This window comes from Apus apus, chromosome 9 (genome assembly GCF_020740795.1).
Source record: "Apus apus isolate bApuApu2 chromosome 9, bApuApu2.pri.cur, whole genome shotgun sequence".
Classification (NCBI taxonomy): domain Eukaryota; kingdom Metazoa; phylum Chordata; class Aves; order Apodiformes; family Apodidae; genus Apus; species Apus apus.
Genome location: NC_067290.1, coordinates 15,438,270 through 15,461,729, shown reverse-complemented (window position 1 = coordinate 15,461,729; position 23,460 = coordinate 15,438,270). Strand labels below are relative to the sequence as shown.

The 23,460-nt window shown below is 44.1% G+C and overlaps 2 protein-coding genes and 1 long non-coding RNA gene across 4 annotated transcripts in view; all 3 read right to left on the bottom strand.

Annotated features, from left to right (window-relative positions):
* Positions 1-8,393, bottom strand: part of IPPK (inositol-pentakisphosphate 2-kinase) — a 30,578-nt gene extending 22,185 nt beyond the window's left edge. The window contains exon 1 of the mRNA XM_051627277.1: positions 8,254-8,393. Coding sequence (XP_051483237.1) covers positions 8,254-8,334 — 81 coding nt within the window. The 5' untranslated portion in view covers positions 8,335-8,393. The remainder of the gene's footprint in view (positions 1-8,253) is intronic.
* Positions 8,394-17,912: 9,519 nt separating this feature from the next.
* On the bottom strand, positions 17,913-19,122 carry LOC127388219 (protein BTG2-like). The gene is made up of 2 exons (XM_051627495.1): positions 18,985-19,122; positions 17,913-18,875 (listed from the first exon to the last, which is right to left on the bottom strand). Exons 1-2 carry the CDS (start codon positions 19,100-19,102, stop codon positions 18,505-18,507), a joined length of 489 nt encoding a protein of 162 aa, XP_051483455.1. The 5' UTR covers positions 19,103-19,122; the 3' UTR covers positions 17,913-18,504.
* A 1,063-nt stretch (positions 19,123-20,185) lies between these two features.
* On the bottom strand, positions 20,186-23,173 carry LOC127388282 (uncharacterized). Of its 2 annotated transcripts, none has more exons than XR_007890348.1 (4): positions 23,085-23,173; positions 22,257-22,378; positions 21,432-21,479; positions 20,186-20,453 (listed from the first exon to the last, which is right to left on the bottom strand). It is a non-coding gene; the product is annotated as an uncharacterized LOC127388282 (long non-coding RNA). The 2 variants fall into 2 exon arrangements; XR_007890349.1 differs by lacking the exon at positions 23,085-23,173 and adding an exon at positions 22,884-22,927.
* Positions 23,174-23,460: the final 287 nt, after the last annotated feature.

Genomic DNA, 23,460 nt, shown 5'->3' with positions numbered 1-23,460 from the left:
TCCAACTCTAGACTGAGGGAGTTAAACAAAAAACAATGGGTTTCTATTCAGAAAATGCAATCTCTGGGAAGAAGGCAAATGGACAAAGAGGTGTCATCTTCACATCTCAGAGAAGAGAGCTGCACAGAGGTTCCTTCTTCTGAGAACTAACAAAACTCAGCAAAAATGTTCCCAGCACTGCAAAGCTTACCTTTAGGGTACTCAGGCTGTTTCTAAAGGTCTCCTCATCCCGGGTGTCAGCATGTTGTGCTATGGGAGGGATGTGGGAGATGAAAAAACACTAAGCACTGGAAAAATCAGCACTTTTTAATGAAGTACACACAGTAATTCTGTGTTCACATGTTGTTTTCCAACCCTGTTCTGTGCTGTCTAAGGTGGTTAAGATTGCCCAAAACAAAGTGAGGAAAGCGACACTTCCTGCCAGTACAGAGGAAGTTTAGCAATTGCTCACACAAAGTGCAAGGAAGCATTCAAAAATCTGAACAATACTCTTTTATTTAGCATAGGAATCTCTTAAGAACAATCCTTTTATTTCTCTCCATGAATAAAGAATTTCTGGCACAGCACCTGGCTTGACACCATTCAGTGCCTTAAACCATTACTTGGAAGCAAACACCACTACCATACTTTTTTTCTTTAGCACTGAGCTTACAGTTTGCATCAGACTTCAGGTTCTCATTCCACTTTTTCTCCTGCTTGCTGATGGTCTAGATTCCCATGATAATTAGGCACTAATTCAGGTTTCACTTTATAGCTAAGCTTTGTATAACCTTGCAATATGCAGGTGGCACCGATTCCAAGAGAATTTAATGATTGCACTAGCCATGAATGAGAAGGAAATGTTTGCCCTTCAGCTAAGCCACCTAGTCATGGCACCTGAAATGGTATCAAGAGATACACCCACATGGGAACACATACCAGGGAGAGAACAGAATTAAAAGACCTATTGACTGCAGCTCAGCACACATGACTACAGTCTAAGTAACAGGGTAGATGTCCCTGACCCCCTGACTGTTAAAAACAAGCAAGAAAAAACTGGTCCTTAACTTTTAACAGTTTAACAAGTACCTCATCCCTCTGTCAAGCAGCTGAATTACACCAACAAGAACAGGAATCACATACTAGGCTTCCTTCCCTCAAACTGTGCTAGCCCTCCACCTCTCAGCAATGTACACTTCAGCATTAGGCTGCCTAGTCACCTGCTGCTGCGTTGGGAAACAAGGCGTTTCAGGAAAATACTAATAGGGAGGGGAGGAAATGAGAAGTCAAACAGAAAGAGGGATTAGAATGAAGTAATACAGAGGAGAGCCAGAACAATAATTCCACGCATCCTGAACACCCCAGCTAGAAGAAACCTAAGCAAGTCTTGGGCAACTGTCCCATCAAATGCAGTGCCTCTATTCTTCCTGAGCAAACTGGGAGGCCAGAATAGAGTTATGGCCTACCTCAGAAATGATTCACTGAGGCAAAGATGCCCAGTGAAAGGCTGGAAGGGAGGAAAGAACCAAAGAAGTGAACAAAAAAGGCTAACAGACTGACCAGTCCTATCTAGCTTATGGGTCAGCCAAGATACTTCCACCAAAACAACCCACCCAGTGCTACTGTCAACTGAGGCAAGATCCACGTGCAGCACAGAAAAGGCAAAGTGTAGCTTCTGGAACCCTACCATCCCTGCATTTAAAAACACTTACATAAAAAATACGTTTTAGATAATGACTTGATCTAATCAACTATTAAACTAGCACATAACCCAAAGAGAAAAAAAAAAATTATATATATATATATTTATTTTTTTTTTAAATCAAGGCTAACTAGCTCCGAAGCTTGTCTGCAAAACTGGGATTTGTTTTACATTTTCATTGCATACAGCCTTCAGTCACTCAAAAATGAGGGGAAAAAAAAGAATACAGTGAAGCTTGAATTGCCAAAGAAAGTCGCCTGAGGACAAGACTGTTCCAACATTCCATTATTAGCAGAATAAAAAGACACCTCTGAAAATATGTATTCTGTGGGGGAGAAGGAGAGTGGTGATGCTGATGCTACAGTTCAAATATCATTGTCTTATTACAGGAGAGAACTAGACTGATGCTTTTCAGTGCTTCTGTCTCCCATCTTCTTCCACACACGCTACATTTTCCCATCTGCATCTACAGAACCTATGGCACTAATAGGATTGGAAAAGCTTTCATTGCTGCCTTTCTGTTCTTTCTCCTCTCTACATTCAGCCTTGCTATCCAGTACCACCTTCCCTTTCACTTCATGGGAGATCCTACTACTCTGCACAGCATCAGAGCATCTTTTCAGCGCAGAAACCCAGTAAAGCCAAGGAAAAAGTAAATTTAACTCTACTAGTGCAATATGGAATTGAAATCCCAATATGCAATTAAAATTCTACATAGATGTTGACTCAAGCTGCTGACTTTTTTGGGACAAAAAAAGCTTTGCAGCTAATCCACAGAACTGGAAGTGCTTCCAACTTTTAAATCTTCATTTACAGTAAACGCTTTGTAGATTGTAGTCAAGTAGAGTTAGTCCAATTAGTTATGACATCTCCAGTTGCAGTTGTACCAGTTTAGCCAAGGAACCAAATACAAATACTAAACTGTCTTCCTTTTTTTTTTCTTTTTTTTTTTTTTCAGTGACCATAGATGAGTATTTAAATACCAGGTTAACACAAAGAAACGTACAGTTTCAATACAGGTGCCACAAAGGGTGTCAAATGCCAACTCAAACTGGTGGTTGCCTCCTGTTCCTAAAAACTTAATTGTTATTTACAGCAAGGCACACATCTCCTCCTCTCTTTTCCACTGAAGACACACCCTGATCACATACTTGGCTTTTACACTGGTTTTTATGGCTGTTTGCTTAAGTAAATTTGGGCAGAAGCTACTCTACTTGCTTTTCTTTTTTAAATTAAAACAAATAGTCACAACTAGGAAAGAAGGAGCAAAGCACTATGTTATGTTTAGTCATCATTCTGTTTTATTGTTCTTGTTCTAAGTAGGGAAAGGCTGTGCAGGTGTGGGTTTTTTGCTAGACAATGTTTAGATATGTGTATCCCTGAAAGAACAGAATGCTGGAGAAACCAGGTCAAAGAATCCCTACAAGCTACCCAAAAAGGCAAAGAGAGGTTTTAAGGGCCCTTAATCCCCATTACGGTGCATGCTGGGATCCCAGTCCAGCTCATTCACATATAAGTTCTGCTTTCTCCAGAAAATTTTTCAGAACCAGATGCAAAACTCCTCCCTATATGACATCACATGGCCTTGGTGAATCGTTTGGATATATCCAGAGCATGAAATCCATCCATAAGAATTAGCACAGGTTTGGAATTTAAACAGAATACTCTCCTCAGGGATACAAAAAATGAAACCAACAGGAAAAGTGCCTCAAGAAGATTCTCTCAACAAAGCAGCAATAAACGATCAGCATCACTCCCTTTCTGCCAAACAAGACCAAATAGAAAAGCTGCAGCTAACTAGTAATTCTGACCATGAGCTTTTCACTCCTTCGGCAAACACCTGTGTCTAAACATACCATCTAGTTAATGGTCCTCTCTCAAAGTATGTTTATTATGACAAAATTTCCCAGTAAGAATAATTTGTCATTATTCTTAAAAACAAATGAACCAGCCAACCACAGGAAAACAATGTAATGTTGTAAAAGAATTATTAAGAACAATTATCTAGCCTGATGTGACCTGAAGCACCCCTCATAGGTAGAATTATTTTCTTCCAAAAACCAAAACCAAATCCATCTCCCCATCTGCAGAAAGTGTCCTTCTTCACACACTTTGCAGCCACCATAATGCAGCTGCCAGCAGAAGCAGCTACCGATACCACGAAACCAGACTACTGTTAAAACACAAGGCACCTTTCTCTCTCCTAGCAACCTTTGCTCTCTACAGTTCCCTACAAAGTCAAAACAAGGATCAGGAAGGATGCCATTAGCAGCACACTGATATCTACTATCCTTGAAGGTGGAAAAAAAAAAAAAAAAAAATCACAGAGAAGAGCCAGGTATTATTCACTTGCTACAGGCATCAACTTCAGGAACCTTCTTCAAGTCTGATTATCGGACTTGACTTCCTCACCCAGTCTCCTTAGCTCTGTTTCTTTTAGCTCCTCCATCTACCCTCCCTCCCCCTTTTCTATTTCATGAACTTACATATGCTCTGGAGATGGTTTACACATTTACTAACTACATCCCATACGAAAACCCAAGGATATCTGTTGGAACTGCAAGTGCTCCAAGACAAGTAGTAGATTGTTACTAACATCCAAGGAACCTGAAGATCCAAACTACAACCTTTTGCAAACACACACCAAGGTTCCTCCAGACCATCTCACTGAATGAAAAAAGACCTGGGGAAGAAAAAAACCACACTTTTCTTGTACCACCTCTCAGTAGTCACACTGAAACACAAGCTTAATGTTCAAATCTATTTTTAGATTAGGCACTTGGTTACAATACTATCCCATCCTGCAAAAAGGAAAAAAAAAAAAAAAAAAAAAGGTAGAAACCAACAGCAGTGACACACGGGAGGAATGTACCCACTTTATCTCATAAAGCAGAAACTGGAAATTGCAAGCACATGTTTCAACACTACTTTCTATAAACATATGCTGAAGACATTTGAAATGAAGTGTTAAGTGTCTCTGTAAGAGCAAACAAGGGATTAAAACCCAGAACTACAAATCAGGATTTTCCAGCCCACTTCAGAGAACTAGCTATCTCCACCTCAGGAAGCTTGAACAGGTGCAAGAGAAGTGTTCTACAGCAGTTCCTCTGAACTCTCTCTACTGCTCAAGAGCAAGGTTAGCCCTCTATTTGAATCAGAAGCCAAATTCAATGTGGAAGGAGCAGCACTCCAATAAAAATGGTGGGAGTAGGAAGCATCCTTTCTAAACTGCCTGGCTGGCTGTGACAGCTCTTGGTTGGGGTTTTGTAGAGCTGTATCTGTACTGCAGCACTTCATGCATCTCTTAAGTTGTCATCTAGAACGAGCAACCAGACAATTCTCTAAATAGAGTGAGGGGTGGCAAGCAAGTTACTTGAGGAGGATACTATGATTCAATCAACTATACAAAATTGCAACCAACGATGCCTGGATGAACCAGCAGCTTTTATGTACTTCGAAGTGATCTTTCTCAAGCACTGTCTTCAGGAACCAAATGGATTTGCCAGTTGTATTTCTCACTAAAATCATGAGGTAGAAAAACTGCCTTTGCTCATTTTCTACTGTTTCAGCAGGCTGAAGGCTACACAAAGGCTTTTTTTACCACAATTCCATTTCAATTTGGATTCACTTAATCACAGCTGCAATTAAACCAACAGGTAACACTTTATCAACAGAGAGATTTGAACCATAATATTGTATGTCTTCCAGAATTTTAGATTCATCAGAACTGAAACTTGAAAACACCGTGAAAGCCGCAGGTTGGGTATGCACCAAACAAGCACACGAGCATGGAGCTCCAGAGATAACAAAGGTAACTGGAAATGCTCCGCAGACATTCCATCTTTATTCATCAGATCACTTTCTAAGTGCGGGAGAACTAATTAAAGTAACTCTGTAAAACTATCACTGTAAGAAGAGATGTGCTGACTACTAGACCAAGCCCTGCCTAAGTTCTCTCTTAACTGCATGAATCAGGAGCAGGGATGCACTGATTTCTGCCACTCATTTCAGTAGGGTGTCCCGCAGGAGCGCAGGGAGACTCCCACACTCCCACAACTCTGCAGGATTCATACCTGGTAAGAGGAACCAACACCTCAAGCAGCACTTTACAATGTTTTCACCTCCACAACAGAACACGTTCCACAGAATGCCAACGTCTGACTGTCTGGCAAACCTTGGTCTACACATCATCATTCAAAGGTGCTGGAAAAAATGTCTGCGTGTTGCCTGCGTCTCCAGGGCTTATCAGCTCATCACTAGCAGAGCTTTGTGTTGGGCATGTGACTCTTCTATGACCAAGTTTTTAATTTTGGTACTGTACTAACTCTGGATTAACAGTGCGTTGCGTTCCTGTCTTAAAGGGAAAGATACAGGCAATGGAGCTAATCTAGTAAGTCAGCATAGCCCTAAACACAGGCAAGCACCATGAGCTGATGACACACACCTTGTCCCTCCTACCCTTCATCCTCAATCCAGACACACTCCACACAACCAAGAACAAGAGTGTCCATCCAGGCTGCCTGCTCATCCCCACCCAAACACCCTGTGCTTGATACATCAACCTGTTCTCAGTGCTTCAAAGAGTGTCCAGAGGGCAGACAATGAAACAAAACTCCCTGGGTCTCACCTCATAAAAGGCAAAGACACTCATGCCCTCTTCTCCAGAAGGACAGAGGCATTTTTTATTTTATTTTGTTGCTTTGTTTTTTAAAACTTCTTAGATCTTCCTGAAGAAGCAAGGAAGAAATGTTCAGACCTACGAAGGTCGGGACAAGCTTCCTCCCAACATTCCACAACACCACTACGTATCAAAAAAGAGAACATGGGAACAAGAAGCACACAGTTCCACCCTGGCCTCTCACTTACAACCCCAGCACTTGTATCTGAGCATCCATTCACGTCTCCTTTGCCACAACCAAATCACTGGCCCTTCCACAAGCATTTATGCACAAAAAACCATTAACTGGCGAGATACAGAGTGAAGCAAGGACAGTTAACATGAAACTCACTGCCTTAGTTAAGCTGCTGTTCTGTTCACACAAACCTGAGAATAACTTGACACCAGATCACAAGAACGATGATTAATCATACAAGTATGTCCTGTTTGTGAGAGGCACAAAGTAACAATTAACATCTCAACAGTATTTTATAGGCTACAATTTTACAAGAGTTCACCCATCTGCAGGCACAAAGTGGTGAGACAGAAGCTTTACCAGTTCAAAACGTCTGTACAGGAAAAATTGTATCTATTTCACTTTTACTCTTTCTTCAAGTTCTGACATCTTGTTAAAAAAAAAAAAAAAAAGAGAACTGATGCTCTCAGCAACTATTTCTGAGCCTCTGGCAAACTTCCTCACTTCCCAGGTCTTTAAAGATATCACAATTACATCACTATTACTCCATTACTTGTTCTGACTCCTATCATTCAGTGACTGAGTACTTTTTAGACTGTCTTTTTCAAAGCTAAGATTTAGACAGGGGACAAACAAAACCATGCACTTTCTTCTTGCAGCAAAAATATCTTTCAAAAAAAGATGTCACATTGAAGAGAGGAGGAAACAACAGCCACAGGAGTGCCTCTGCTAACATCTGGAGAGCACCGTAAGATTTCCAGCATTTTCTCAGACCTGGTATGTTAATATTTTTTACATCTAGTTTATGCTTCTAATCCAGAAAACAGACATCAGAAGAATCCGGTGTTTTCAGACAGATATTTAGCCATTATTAGAAAAAAAACATACGATTTTCAGGATTCAAGTCTTATTGCAGATTTTTCTCCCACATAAAGCCTAAACTTTGTCATTTTGGCTTCACTGCTTTTAGATCTATGAAGTATGAAGGACTCTCTGTGGCAAGTTCGTACTATTTAAATATAAAATACCAAAAAAAAACCAGTCGCAAGTACTTTTTAGAAGAAGACTAAACTCCTTTCGAGGGACACGAGCAGCCAAAACCCTGATCCCCAAACACCGAGTCAATGACGGGCACAGGAGTGGAGCAGGAACACACTGACAGCAGCCAAACCGACACCTGCTCCTTGAGCTGACACGGAACCTGCTCGATTAGACGCAGCTTCATTTAATTGTTACTGTTCGCCGGTAACGAAGCGCTGACTCTATTTGACTTTTTTCTTCATTTAAAACAGAACCACCAACCCGAGGCCGCCGGGGCAGCGGAGGGAGGGGGTGACGGGCCCAGCCCCGGGCCCAGCCCGGCCCCGCAGCCCCGGGCCCCGCAGCCCCCGGGCCCCGCAGCCCCGGGCCCCGCAGCCCCGGGCCCCGCAGCCCCCGGGCCCCGCAGCCCCCGGGCCCCGCAGCGAGGCCGAGCGCCCCGAGCGCTGCTCCCGCCGCCGCGCCCGGCACAGGCGGGGGACGCGGCTGCTTCTCCTCACAACTCCCGCCGGGAACCCGGGAACCCGCCCGCTCGCCGCCCCGGGGGAGGGACCCTCCCCGCGGCCGGGGGGGAAGCCCCAGAACCCCCCGGACCCCCCCCAGGACCTCCCGGGCCCGGGGCCGCGGCCTGGGCAGCCCCCGGCGCGGCGGGAGCGCGGGGGGAGGGGCGGCCGCGCGCACCTGGCAGTGGGAGACGACGAGGCTCTGGTTCCCTTCCCCGTGGTACTTCCATTCATTCTCCTCCATCTTCTCCACTTCCATGCCCGGCACGCGCCGCCGCCGCCGCGCCCGGGGGACGCTGCCCGCGCGCTCACGCCGCCAGCATCGCGGCTGCGCGCGCCCCGCCGCCGGAAGCCCCGCCCCCCCGCCCCGCCGGAAGTCCCGCCCCCCGCCCCGCCGTGACCGCTCCGGGCGGCTCCGGCGCCGCCATCGCGGAGCGGGGCGGGAGGCCCGGGCGGTACCTCCCCCCTCCGGGCACATCATCCCCCCTCCGCGCTGCCCGGGCGCCCCGAGGCCGAGCGGCAGCACGAATCCCTGCACCCCGGGTTCAAGCCCTCAGGCGGGGCGCTCTGGAATTCCCTCTGGAATTCCCTCTGGAATTCCCCGTTTCCCCAGGAGGCGCCCGAGGCAGCGGCCAGACGGACACCCCAGAAGGTAAATAACGCCCCGCGAGCGGCCGGGCCGGGCTCTGCCACAGCCCCGGCGCGTCACACCCCAGAACATTTATCCCCTTTTATTTTAAAGGAGAAGATGGACCTAGAAGGCTGAAAATAAAACCTGCATCAGTCTGTAGTGAGTCATTGATCCTTTTTTTCAAGTGTGTGCTGCTGCAACCTAAATCATCGATCATCTAATGCCACTAGAACTTTTTTCTTTAGAAGGGGGTTAAACAATTCGTGCTTCCTTTTTGCCCAAGTACTGATGGACAAGCACTCTGACATTTCTATTTAACATCCTATATACACACCTACACGAAAAGGTGAATCCATTTCACCATTTATCAAGGATTAAAATAATGGCAGAGGCATGTTTTAAGTATGTTCCTGTCCCCTGCAAAGTTTCCTCATGTTGTGTAGCAACAAATGCAATATATACAAAACCTATTTACCGTACTGTCGTGACTTACCAAATGTGTCACAAAGAAGTTTTGCTCAGGACTGTGGGCAAGACTGGGGTATTTCTAATACTTCTATTAAAAAATCAACTGCACTTCAGAGGAATAGTACGTGGATACTTACTAGGCATACATGGAGAAACACAAAGGCAAGTAATACCAACATAGTGTCTTGCAAAACTAATTTGTCTCAATTTTAAAAGGAACTCAAGCATAACAAGTCAATCCATTTTCCATTCTTTCCCACTTCTGGAAAACGTACATTTACAGAAGAAAAAAAAAAGTGGAGGTTCTGAGTGCAAGGGTAAACACCCTGAGAACACCCGAGTTTTAACACAGCCCCTCTCCCTAGCAGGTCACTTCCCCTCTTCACCTTTCCCTCCAGCATTCCACGGAGCATGAGCTACTCTTTGGACCCATGTGTGGGTGTTCTGAAAACCCTGGAAACTGGAGGCACAAAAGCCTATTGACACATTATTTCCCTCTGCATTATCAGTTTTTAAGCATTACTCATCCCAGGTACTATCTACACCATGCTTGAACTGAATTATCTTAAGCTTTTGTGCCATTAATGATGTTGAAATATTGCTTCACTAGAATTCCACCAATAGGGCCATATCTTGTGGAGTAACTCCAGCCCGCGCAGACATCCCAGGACTGGTTTTCCTGAGCTGCCTGGAGGACTGCTAGCACAGAGCTCAGCAACCTTCAAAAGCCACCTGAGGACCTCAGCAGATGACCAGATGCTCTCTGGTATTTTAGTATGTAAATAAGCTGGTTTAAAACTGCATCAGGAACATGTGAAGTAATCGCAGCTTCAGTTCTACAGCTCCCACTTAATCCCTTCATTGGGTCTTTTTTGGTGTGATGTGAAGGAGTCAGGAGAGAACCACAGGCCTGAAAAACATTTCTCTTTCTTTGGGTCCTGTGACTGCATGGAGTGGCTGTGCTTTTATGTCACAGCTCCTGTTTCTTGTCACTATTTAGTGTTGGGATACAAAAAAAACCAAATAGTCCATAAATTTGAAATCAGTGGGTATACTATACTTAACTGCAGATATTCTCAAGTAAAAGTGGCCTGAGATCACAGGTCATACAACACTAAGAATGAGCTAGTAAAATACTGACACATAACACTGTTGTCAAACAGATTTGCAACTAAAAATCATAAAATAGCCCCCGTCTCTTTACGTGAAGATGACAGACAACAACACATTAACTAACAAAATGTCTTCCCTCCCTATCTTCTGTTATCACATGACTGTAGTTTTATTTTTAAATGGCATTTTAACTATGGCCCTGACTTCACACCTTTAGTATACTCATCCCAGCTCCCCTGGGTCATGTACAGATCATGACCCCACCAAAGCCCACCCAAACATGACTCCCCTCCCATAGTTTTTTCTTTAATCCGTGGTTTATTCATGTAACTTCATAATCCTACTAGAAATGCAAGAAATATCATCCTCCAACTGCTATTTCACCATCTCAGACTGAGAAACACTGACCCAATTAAAAAAACAAAAAGATCAGAAGAGGACTGGAGTTTGTTCTTTGACAGCCTGTGTGACACTGAACCACAATAAAATAGTTCAGAAACTAAGCAAATCAATTACTTCAGGAACAGGGCTACAAGTAGCAAGAAAGGTGACTCCAGGTCAGTGAAGATAAAGCCACATACATGTTGTTAACAGACAAGAGCTCACACAAACCTACCCAGCCACCAATAACCACAGATGTGAATAAATAGACATTATAACTACTAAGAGGTTTGATTGCTACATACAAGTCTGATGAGGGAGGAAATTAAGCTACAGACACAGCATAAATAACAACTTCTCTATACAGTATATATAACTCCAAAGAACTGCCAACACAATTAAATACTGTTTTCCATGCACAGGAGTCCTGAATGTTTATTTAGAAAAAATACAACTAATTACCTGGAGGATTTGACCCAAAAAAACAACCAACAGCTTTGTGGGGAATTTCTGGGACTAGTAAGAGAAAATTTAAGGAAAAGCAGGTCTAGTTAGAAACCGTAGGAGGGAGGTTTTTAAAGCAGAACACTGGTTAAATCCTAGTAGCTTTGACAGGGTATTAAAGCAGAATGGAACAAGACCAACCCCTTCTAAGCACCTCCTTAGTCTGTTCTTACAGCCTTTAATCCTGTGGGCAAGGAAGGAAAGATGAAAGGATAAAGAGCTTGTAGGTCTTGCCTTGTATTAAGTGACATACCAGTGACAGGAATAGAAAATGCTCTTTACATAAAGAGGTGAAAGCAAAGTACCAGAGCAGGCTCAGTAGCCTGGCCAGAAGGCACACAGAAGCAGCATTTTTGCTGCTCCCAGGACAGGCTAACACTTCTTATTGCAGATGTCTTGCTGTTAATGTCATACTATGTGCTGATGATCAGACACCCTCTTGCAACATATAACTGCTCCTGGGAAAACACCTTATTGTCTCCTATGATAAACATACCCTAACCTTGTGTTTAGTCCTTGGACCTGTTAATGGTTAAAGGAAAGAACGTCTTAAACTTTTTTTACACAAGCCCTTAAATAAGCAAGAGAACACGTATAGTAATCTGATTTCCAGCTAAACTGCCATCATTTGCCAATGCACTTCTGTGAAAAAGCCTTGAAATCTTCCCTTTTAAAACTTCTAGTTCACTGAGTACAAGGTCCCCAGAAGATAAATGACAAATTGACGTAAACTGGTGACACGTTGTGTTTCTGTTTATGCACGGACACACTGAACTGCCCGACAGTATCTGGGAATGGCACAGATGGACTCAGCAGCAGTTTCTTTTGTACAGTGATAAATTCAGATTTATGTTCCCTGACTCAGTTATCAAATACTTTGAAAGAAGCAATTCCTTAAATTCATACACACCCCCTTGTATCGACCGTGGTGCTAGTAATTTTGGAGCGACCTCTGTATTCAAGTGGCAACATACAAAATTAATGCTCCCCCCAGCCACCACCCTTGAAGAATTCAGCTTACTGGCATCATCACGATTGAAATCAGCAAGCAGAACCTGTATTTTCAAGAGACACTTTCTCAAATTCTCAGATTACCTGTCATCTCCAATACATAAACACAGATACACTGCAGTGCCCCAAGCACAGCAGCCAATACAAACACTATGCTATCTCAAAGGGATGATCTTGTTCTCCTTTTCAAACCTGGCCACATATTCCCGTGCCCTCTTCACACTGCCCTCAGCACTCTTACACCCCTGTGGCACATTGCAGCAGATTATTCAACAAATGAATGGTCAAGTTTTCTCACGTGGGATTCTTTTAATGTATTTTTTAGAAGTTCTTTAGTGGACTCAGCAAACCAGTGGGACACACTGCATATCCACACCAGTCCTCCAGCCATCACTGAAGGGGGAACAGGAACACAACCCAAAGCAGCAGGGAGTGCAGGATTAGCCATTTTGTTGCAAGCTCATTTTCAGACCAGATTAAGCTGATTATGAAATTGTACTTTTCAGCAGAACCTCCCAGCAGGAGGAGTGTGGGGGGGCCCTTTCAAGGAAAGAAGAAAACACACAGAACCATAGGATATTTCTGGGCATGCTCTGAAAAAGCTGTAGAGAGCACATCACCAAAGAAACGTTTTGGGACAATGAACCATTCATTCATTGAGCTGTCACTTCAGTTTTTTGAGTTTGTTTGGTTGATGTTGATTTTTCTCCCCCAACACATATTAGATTTCTGCCATCCCTTTACTAATAGATCTACCCATGTTAAAAGAGAGCTTAAAAGTGATCTGCATTATCAGAGCATCAGTGATAAAGCATGCCACTAAACTATGCTTTATGGATTTAAAACTGCTGTTACAAAGGTGACAATCTACAACTCTCTTGATTAAGGTGGAATGAAGATGATGTTTTATAAGTGATTATGAGATTTTCCTAACTGAATACTTGCCAAAACCAAGTGTAAAACAGCATCCATTGCAATACAAATCTTTATCAAACTATCTCATTTGGAACAAAAGCATAAATATGAGTAACACACCTTCCCAACAGATTTCTAGGAAAAAAAATAAATCCCAGTTGCTTGGAAAACAACTATTCCTAACAGTGGCAGGAAAATAAATATACCGAAATATATACAGATATCAACATCTCTCAAGTCAGGCTTTTTTTAGGAAATAAATTTAAGATGCTTGAGCAAGTGTAAACTCTAGATCAAATTCTACGGTTCTTAGAACAGAAGCAGGGCTAAGAGCAGTGGAGCCCCTTCTCACACAGGACTTGGCACCTTGGAATGCACAAATCCACACAACATGAATTTATAGATTAAAAAAAAACATACTTTGATGTTCTACTAGATGGCTGGTTTTGAACCTATTTATAAATCTATTATACTAGAGTCCAAAAAATAAAAACAACATTTACAAAATTATACCTGGAGATAGACATTTAATTACAATTAAAGATCAGGGACAAAAGATACACTTGTAGCTACTAGAAAAAATTGCAAAAATCCATTAGAGCAATCTTGCTACCCAACACCAAACAAAGAGTGGAGACATACCAAAAATAATTTAAATTATAATATTTATTCCCCAGGTAGAAATAAGTACATAGAAAGAGGAGATAATCTGACAAAAGCAGGAAAAGTAATGGACTCAAACGTTTGTTGTGTTTTTTAAAAAAAAACAAGATTCAGTTCATGAGGCTCCAGGAACAAGTACGTTTTATGAAGCAAATCTATCAATCTCAGAGAAAAAAAAAATATCTCAAAACTACTTATTACAAGGTATTTTTTGGTATAAACAAAATCACCTGTTTTTCCATTTTCTTACTTTGCACTCTAAAAAGGAATTTAAATGTTGTTCACTTAATTGCTTGATCTACTTCTAGGTGGCTGAAAAGCAGTACTGGTGGGAAAAAGAAAAACTCTGAGGTGCTCTTCTGTAAGAACCCAGAGGATCAATGTTAGTACTTTGGTTGTCACATGGTTACAGGTTTCCAGGGGCTTACGGTGTTGCAGACCAAATGTAATGGGAAACAGCCTCATCTGCTGGATTGAGGAGATACTATCAGGTGTCTATGCATCATTTAATACTTGGTTTTAGTTTTTTCTTTTCTAGGCCCTACACTGCATCACCCCAAACATCTCAGTGCAGTCACAGAACAGTAAAAACTGCTCTATGAAGGCAAGAAAACAAGAAAAAACACCACCACAAAAGGTGAAACAGAAAAAAAGCCAACATACATGGATTATTGTGATGTTAAAAAGAATCTGAAGGAAGTTTAAAATGTGAAAGGAAAATCCATGGTTACAATAGCTAGGAGAAACAGATTATGAAATACTTCAAATATGCTTATGACTGCAACAGATAATATCAAGATCTTAGGATTTCATAAGGAAAAACAGACACAAGATCTAGAAAAATGCCCAAGAGAACTGCCTTCATATATTAGTGGGACCCTAATGTCTATTTCTGGTGTTTGTGGGAATAACTAGGAAGTTTCTCCAGAGCAGGTGTCCCAATATAAAAAAAACCATGAGTTACAACACTTTAAATCATGGATTAAATGTAAAAAGTATGTTTATTAATAAAGTATTAATTCACTTCATAATAAGAAGTACAATTAAAAAGAGAAAAATGTCACTAGTGCCAGTCAACGTGGTTTTATAGAAAAGCTATCCTGGTCTCTGTAACTGCAGTAACACCACAAGGCACTTTGCCTAAAACACACAGCATTCTGGACAAAATAAAAACAGAGTGAAGAATGCAGCACATGAATTACAAATGAGTTCATGAAAGACCTCATATTTAGCAATTATGTCAGTACTAGATCCAAAGTAATTTTACATTGTTCTCAGTAAAGTGAAAATCACAGAACTGTCAGTGCTGGGGTTGGCAAATACGGGTGGGAACAGTCTGATCCGATCAGTTGGTTCACTGCCCTCATTTCTTGAGAACACATTCTCATGCACGTATTTAAAAACATGGGGTTTGCAGAAAGCAGGTATGTAAATCCCTGTTAAAAGAAAAATATTTATGCTTAAACTTAAAAGGCTTAATCCTTTTAATCCTTTCCACAAAAAAAAAACAGACTTAATTTGATGGCAGCATGAACTACACACAAAAGGCCATACTTTCATCTTGAGGATAAAGAAATAATGTTCAGAAATTAAACTTCAAAAATGTACGAAAAATCATATTTGAACGAAAGGTAAGAGAATCTGAAACAAATACAGATTATAACCTTATATCTTGAAGTTTCAGCTCAAAACTATACACCTCTGAATCCTTAGGTGCAGTCAGGGGTGCCATACACATGACTTGCAGCACTCAAGTGGTCAGGCTGTATAAACAGGACCTTCTGTCTCTTTTGGATTTTACAACTCAGAAAGACAAATGTTATTTGTCTGCACAATGAGGCAACATTTAGGAGAAACAGGCAAATGTATGTTTTCTCCTCTACAAATTTTTCTTCCTTCAGCTTTATTTATCTAACAGCTAACCCATCCTCATACAAACAGGCATGAAACAGACCACTATATCCTTTCTCCATATATTTTTACTGCTTCAAGGAGGCTGGAATGCAGTATTTCTTCCTGCAGAATCCAAGCCATTCTGCCCTAAATCATGACTGATCAGATGCAGTCAGTCTTGTGTGACAAGTACATAATTTTAAACACCTTAAGATTCTGGCACGTTTGTTGCAATGGCAGAGTGCAAAACTTACCACCTTTCATGGAAAACCTGAAATTACTTTTATTTACCTCCTCCAAACAGCAGCCTCCTTGGCTTATTACCAAGAGCTCTATTCCCTCAGAACAGCCTTTGTGCTGTTAGTAGGTCTTTGACTTTTCTTTTTTTCCAAAGCAATGGAATGTAGTTCTAGATGTCACAGATATTACAGCGTATTTACTTGCAGCTCAAGCATTTTATTTGCTTCAGTGGGCTGTCTTCAAGCTCCCCAGCCTCCTCCACCTGCTTCTCTGCAGAATAGCTTCTACTGCTATGCCTGTAGCTTAAATACATGAAATTGAATTCAAATTACACTAACAAAAACATCCTGTTCCGTGATAAAGTTAAAACATGCAGAGAGTGTAGGATCCCCAAGACACTCTTACTATACAACATATGAAATATCCCACTGAATATGGTGGGAGTAATAAATAAGAAGCAACAGAATTCACCATGGCTGGTTAACCCTGCCTCTTGTCTACTCTTACAGACAGGCACCAGGCAAGAAAAGAACACCTGAAAAACCTGCTTCATGTCAAACTGCACCTGGTGTCTAGAAATCACACCCTGTGTCCCAAACCATCTTCCATTCCAATGCAAGTGCTTATTGCCATGTAAAATTCACTGTTAAGCTAAAAACTTCATACTATATCTTTTCAGATAAGCTGCTATGATGTGCAGCAAGGTCAGTATCTTTCAAATGAAGTTTAATTGAGGGGATCTCGCCTTCCGCAGATTTAAAGTTATGTTCAGTTACTGACAAATGTGTCAAACATGTCTCTGAGACACCCTAAGAAATAAATGTTCACTGCAGGTAATTCTATCAGAGAAAAATATAAACAAAGTGTTACTGTCTTCCCAATAGAATAAAACAATGTCGTGAGAACTGATTTTCAATCTTGTATAATAAAAAGGCAATTTGCCACAAGACGTTTCACACCCATTTGTTAAAGTAACCCAGAAACTTATTTATGGAGAGAGACACTCGAAACACACAATCAGTTTCACAACTACTAATTGCTAAGAAAACTGCACCGTGCATTTTAATCAGAACAAACACCACCAGACCAGCCTGCCTCTGACATAAGGCAGCAAACAGCAAGAAGCCACAGCTTTTTCCAACACAAAGTACAAAAACCTCTTTACGTGAGCTGGAGTTCTGCCCTTTCCAGTTTGCCCAGATTTGCCCTGTTTTTCACTGCGTTTTACCAGGTTACTGACACAGTGCAAGATTTTCTTTTTTTTGCTGACATACTAACACCAGACAAAGCTTCCTTTCATCAGGCATTCAACTCTGCTCCAGCACCAGGCTATCAAAAAACCAGCACTGCTGGACACTAGGCAGTCTCCTGTGGCTAGACTGCAGACCTCTGCTTCTTAGGAGAGGAATCACAGTATCTGTAAATTGAATCCTTTACTGGAAAACCAATACCAAGAGTCTCCATGTAAACCAACACCACAAAGTTTTGTTATTACATCAAATCCACTGTATCTGATACTTTCACTGAAGTTCTATCCAACTGGTATTAGAGACACTGAGAAAACAAGCAGGCACTCAATGCAGCTGAATGCTGAAATGGCAGGTTTTTACCTTCCAGAAAAGCCAAGGTAGCAACAGTATTGACAATCAACACTTCACTATAGCTTTCAAGGCTGTTTTAAGTTGCAGTTTTAAACACAAACTTAATTTCCCAATAAACTCAAACATTGTTCTGCAACAGAGCACGTTAGAAGAGAACTTTGCTTCAGTTCAGCTGGATACAGCACACATTTTTAAAAAGCCACACAGCTCTTTGCAGACTATTCAGCTCCACTCAGACACATGGCCAGCAAGCTTTACTGAAGCTAAGCATTTTGTGGTGATCTGAAATAAAGATGAACATTCAGAGCCATGCCTTTCTAACTGTGAAGCTACCTGTGACAGTCAGAAATAGCTAGAGGAAGCTTTTATAGCAATGCAAAAAGCCTGAGGGGAAAAAAATAACAAAGTGACTCAAGAGCAGTTTGAGCAAGTCTTTATTCTTCTACTCCAATGACTGGAAATAACAAGACAAACTAATTCCCCAATTATTTTTGTCAAAACGTTGGGGCATGATGGAATCTGGCCCTCAAATAAATGCATGCTTTGAAAAGGGAAAAAATAAGAGTTATTTTTGTGATTTGTGCCTCACAGCCAAACTTGAACAACCCTGAGAGAAGTCTGTGCAGACAAATCACTGGAGATTTATGTGCAGATTTGTTTCCCACCCCCTTTCGTGTTATTGCTCTACAAGCTGAGGAATGTTTTAGCAAGTGTTAATCTTGACTAAAATCCATCATAAAGAATGCTACAATATTGCTTTTTTATTACAAATAGCCAAAATATAAATGTGTAAAACAATCAACTGGCTGTACAGTGCATTTACAGGACACAGAAGGGAACATGCAGTGTAAAGACCTGCTTTATACATTAGCCCTTGGCCACAAAGAACTCGGCAGTACTGCTACAACCTTCATGACTATCGGGTGGAAAAAACCCCAAACAAACAACTAAAAACCAAAAAAATCTGTTACGTTTAAGTTTACTATAACTTCGGGATACACACATCACTCTACAAGAAACAGCAATTTTTAACTAGAAACTGTGTCATCATGGACCTCTTGGAAGGGCTGGACCTGCCTGTCCTCCAGTCCCCCCTGCAGCTGCCCCGGCCCTCCAGCGCCCGGCTGGCCCTCCCGTCAGGCTGGGGGCCTTCGTAGAGGACACAGATGGACCCATCTTCACCTATGCGGTAGGACACTTCGAAAGGGTCGACCCAAAGAGTCAGTTCGCTGGGTAGGAGCTGGAAGAGTCTCTCGTGGCTCAGTCCAATCATGCCCGCTGCCTTGCCTATCAAGGGGTCCATCTGATGGTTGATCCTAATGCACCGGTAGCCGGAGCCCTTGGAGGGCACCAGGGGGAACCAGTGGTGCTTGTAGTGCTCTGCGGGAGGGAACAGAGAGCGGCTTGACGGGCGGCCCCGCGGCCCCGCCGCTCCGCCCGAGCCCCCCGCGCCGCAGCGGCCGGGCCCGGCCGGGCCGCCCCCGCTCACCGCGCAGCGCCGCCTGCAGGCACTCCCGGAAGCACCGCAGCTGCTCCTCGTCGATCCCGCCGGCGGCCCGCAGGAGGCGGGTGATGAAGGCCGCCGCCGCCGAGATCTCGATCTCCATGCCGCCCCGCCCGCCGCTCCTCCCGCCCGCCCGGCCCGGCCCGGCCCGGCCCGCTGCCAGCGCCGCCGCGCCCGCCCCGGCAGCCAATGGCGGCGGCGCGCAGCGATGGCGTCACAGAGCGGCGCCCCGCCCGGCCCCGCACGCTCGGGACGCGGGAGCGGGGGGCCCGGTGATGCTGCGGCCGGGGGGGCGGGGCCGCCGCGCCTCGGGTGCGATGGGCCCCGCCCGCTCCCCGCCCCGCGGCCTCCCCCGCTCCCCGCCCCGCACCGGCGGCTTCGGCGCCGATTCCGCCCGCGACCTCCGCGGCTCTCAGCGCCCCCGGGTGAACCGCCCGCCGCGGCACCGCAGCCGTGACGCCAGGAGAGGCGGGCAGCCCGCGGGCGCCGGCCGGGCCGCGTGTGATGCGAGAACCGGAGCAGGAAATCCCCTCCCAGCTCCGGGCCCGGCCCGTGAAGCCGCCCGGGAACGCATGGACTGTCACCCCGCGTCGGAGCGGCCAATCCGCCGCTGGCTAGTTCAGGCGATAAACCCCACAAACCAAGCCTGCACCATGTGCTGTTGGGTCCGGACCGTTCTTCCCACACAACCAAATTTTACCACAGGCTCTGGGTTTATTCTGCATGTTCTGCCAGGTACTTATCTCAAACGCTTCCCCAATTCCTCCCACCCCTTCCTTCCCTTCCCGAAATGCAGGCTTGCCCCACATCACCCCTGTGTGACTGCAAAGCCACTGACACCCTGACAGCACCATCACAAACGCAGGAAGATTCATTAAAATGGTGGATAATGAAACAACATGAGCATTGAAGTTATTAAAGTCTTATTCAGAACAAACACAGCATCACTGTTACAGCACTAAGAACTGCACAAATCCAGGCATAAGTTATTAAAATTCATGCTTAATTATGCAAAAGAGCTTACCCCTCTAAGCTGCATGTGCCCATATTAATACACACACAAATTCCCAATTCTAGACAGTCTGATTTTACTTTAAGTCAATTCTGCTAAAGCCAGGACAGATATTAAGCAATCTAGTTTTAACTTGCTCATCAGAAACTCCAGTAAAGATCAGAGTAGAAAAGCTAAGCAAGCAAATGAAAGGTAGTTAAAAATACTACAAGAGTTAAAAGTCAGAGTTACAACTCTGCTAGCACAGATTAATGCTTCCTAGATTGAGATCTGGCACCTGGACCCATAGTCCTAAGTAAACCATTCAACTGAAATCAGAGGGTAAGAAGGTCTGGCTACAAGATGAAAAAAATGCCACAGTTGCCACGTAACACTAAAGTCCCATTTTGATTTCCTGTGTTCCCCTCGGTGAGCTCCACAGTCAGGGCTCAAGACAAGCAACCTACAGAGAAATCAAGAGGTGTGCAATGACAGGACTTTCACCTTTTGCCAGAAAATGGTGCCACAGGCAGTGCTATTTAAAACAAACTGGGGAGGGCTCAGCAAGAAACTAGTTATTTGCCAATTACTAAAGTAACCATTACATAGATAAGCTATTTGAGAGAGTACAGGGGGGGTTCCAGTAAGACAGCACTGGAGATGGTAATGAAACAATCTGGAAGCACTGCACCAGCACAATTCAGCAGTAGCCACTGAAATATGTCACTTTTCATTAGAAACAAATCTTAATTACTCATACACAGAGAAAGAAACCCAGAAGCTTCTAGGCTGGGGGGTTTGTTGGTTTTTTTTCATTTGCTGGAAGTTGAGAAGCCTCACCACACAGACCAGTTAGCACTGGTGCTGAGAACTGTTAGGTTTAGCAGCCTTGCTTAGCGCTGGAAGCTGAGGTAGTTGAAGCCCCTGGCCAGAAGAGCTCACCAAGAGTAACCTTTTGATAAAACTAATGCTGCAAATACAACACCAGCTGAAACCAGCAGATGGAGCAGAACGAAGAAGGACCGAGGAAACAATTCCAAGGGAATGAGGCAACTTCAGAAGGCCAGCCCAGTGACCAAGAAAACCAGCAAGAAATCAAGAGGCCACCGACCAGGATTAAGTCTTTGGACTCAGGGACTGGGCAGTACATGCCAGGAAACCTGTCCACGGGGGTATAAGTGGGGTGTGCAACCTGCAGTAGGGATCCCTCTCCCAAGGCCCCCAGCCCAGCTGCTCTGCATGTTGGCTAAATAAGCCACTTATTTACTCAGATTGGCAACTCCTCTTTTTTCAAGCAGGAACTGAGGGCCGAGCCCTGTTGAGGTGGGATCTGCATAATTCCTAATATGGACCAGGTGGCAGCTGTGTAACTCCTGCAACAGCTACCATACATACCACATTCTTCCACAAAGAATTTTTTAGCTCAGCAACTCAGACTTACGTTTTTTGTTCTGTTGATCAGCAAGCCATGTCTCTGTAGCAGGAACACCTGGAATAGAGGAAAACAGAGTCAGTATCTTGGTTTCTCCTGTTAAAGTGCATGCAAGTATGATTCTTGAATTCCATTTTTCCTCAGCTTTTCTCAGAAAGTAAAACTGAAGCTTTATCACTTATGGAGTACATTGCTATTTAAAAGTAAATGTAGTAATAATAATAAAAAGTAATAATATTAATAAAACTACAAGTCTATCCATTTACCTGCCCTTAAAAAATAAAATAGCAGCCTTAACACCAAGTAAAGTCCAAACAGAATTCCTTTAAGATTACTTCATCTAAGTTCTCAATATCTCAATGCACGTGTCTACAAACACAGCTAAGTGAAACAGCACTAGAAGCTGCAAGAGAAAGTTTTAAACAAAGCAAGCAATTTTGTGTTTACCCCATCTAGTAGAAGCACCTCTCTGAACATAATCTAACAAAACCATTCTTAAAACCAATAACCACCTCTCCTCTATCACTAGACCACAAAGACAAGCATCACGTCACCATCCCACTGCAAGGAAAACAAGAGTATTTTCAAACACAAAGAACAGCACCTTTCCATGAGTTAGGCATTGGATCTCTCTGTAACTTACCCAGTTTGACACACTACTTAATTAAACACAACTTCTCAGAGATACAACAAAGCCAGCAGCTCAGAACCGAAGCGATACCCACGTGGGCTCCCCCGGAGGCTGCCCCTTTGTGCAGCCACGCTGACCAGATGCAGCTGTGCTGCCTGCTCAGCGGGGTCACCTGCCCGGGCAGAGCAGCTGAGACCACTCACCCTCAGGGCCTTCTTCTGCCCCTCCTGGCCGACCACAGGTGTGCTGCTTCTGGCTGAGCTACCGCTTGTGCCAGAGCAGTGCAGAGATAAAGCAAATGACAGTCTACTGATAACTTCAGCTGCTGCAGATAGAGGGAAACAGAGAAATGAACACAGGAAATCAGAATTCTCTGATTGAACTGGAACTACATCATACCATCAGCAGTGTTTTTCACTTACAGACCACAAAGGGATTTATAAACTGATTTGTAGCACAAAAGATTGTTGCTAACCCTATTTTTAAAATGGTTTAGCTCACACTTGACCTCACGCCCACCTACATCATACAGAGCTTGCCCTGGAAAGTGTATTTTTTATCCACCTTCCACAGCTTCTAAGACTAGGTGAAGATACTATTAAAAGTTAATGGCAGTAAATTATCAGGTTTTTAGTACTGAATTTTTGCAAATATTGCACTTCCCTGACACTATTATGTCTTACTAGTCTGGCTTCATCCGCAAGAACCTCATCATGAGAATCACCTATGTAAGAACCCATTTTCTTTCCTACAGCAGCTAAACGTGTAACCAGTGAACAGCACGGCTGCCAACGATGTAGCTAAGCAAGAGGAAGACTGCTGATTGCTACCTGTGCAGCAAAACTGGGGGCAAGTATCACAAGCTGGAGTGTTGTGATGGCTACAGGCTCACGCACTAGATGAGGAATAAAAAAAAAAAAATAAAAGGACATATTTTGAGGCTGTAACAGCCTTTGAGCCTGCAACAGAAAAACCCAAGTGCTTTCTGGTCTTCACGAGCTGGCCGAGCGAAAATAATGTCCTTTTCTTACAGTCTCGTGTCTCCAAGCAAAACCTCGTGTTCCTCTGCCGCCACCACGGGACGTCCGCTCGAAGGAAGCCTCAACAAGTCACACCGGCCAGGACCCCCGTCCGTCCGTCCGTCCGTCCGCCCGCCCGCAGGGCTTCCCGCGCCAGGGGACGAGCCCCGCCCGGGAGCCCCGGGCAGCGCAGGGCGGTGCCGGCGGGAGGCTCCGCCCCCTGCCGGGAGGCCCCGCCCCCTGCCGGGAGGCCCCGCCCCCTGCCGGGAGGCCCCGCCCCCTGCCGGGAGGCCCCGCCCCCTGCCGGGAGGCCCCGCCCCCTGCCGGGAGGCCCCGCCCGGGGCGGCTCCGGGCACCGGCACCGCCGGGCCGCGCGCGCCGCTGAGGG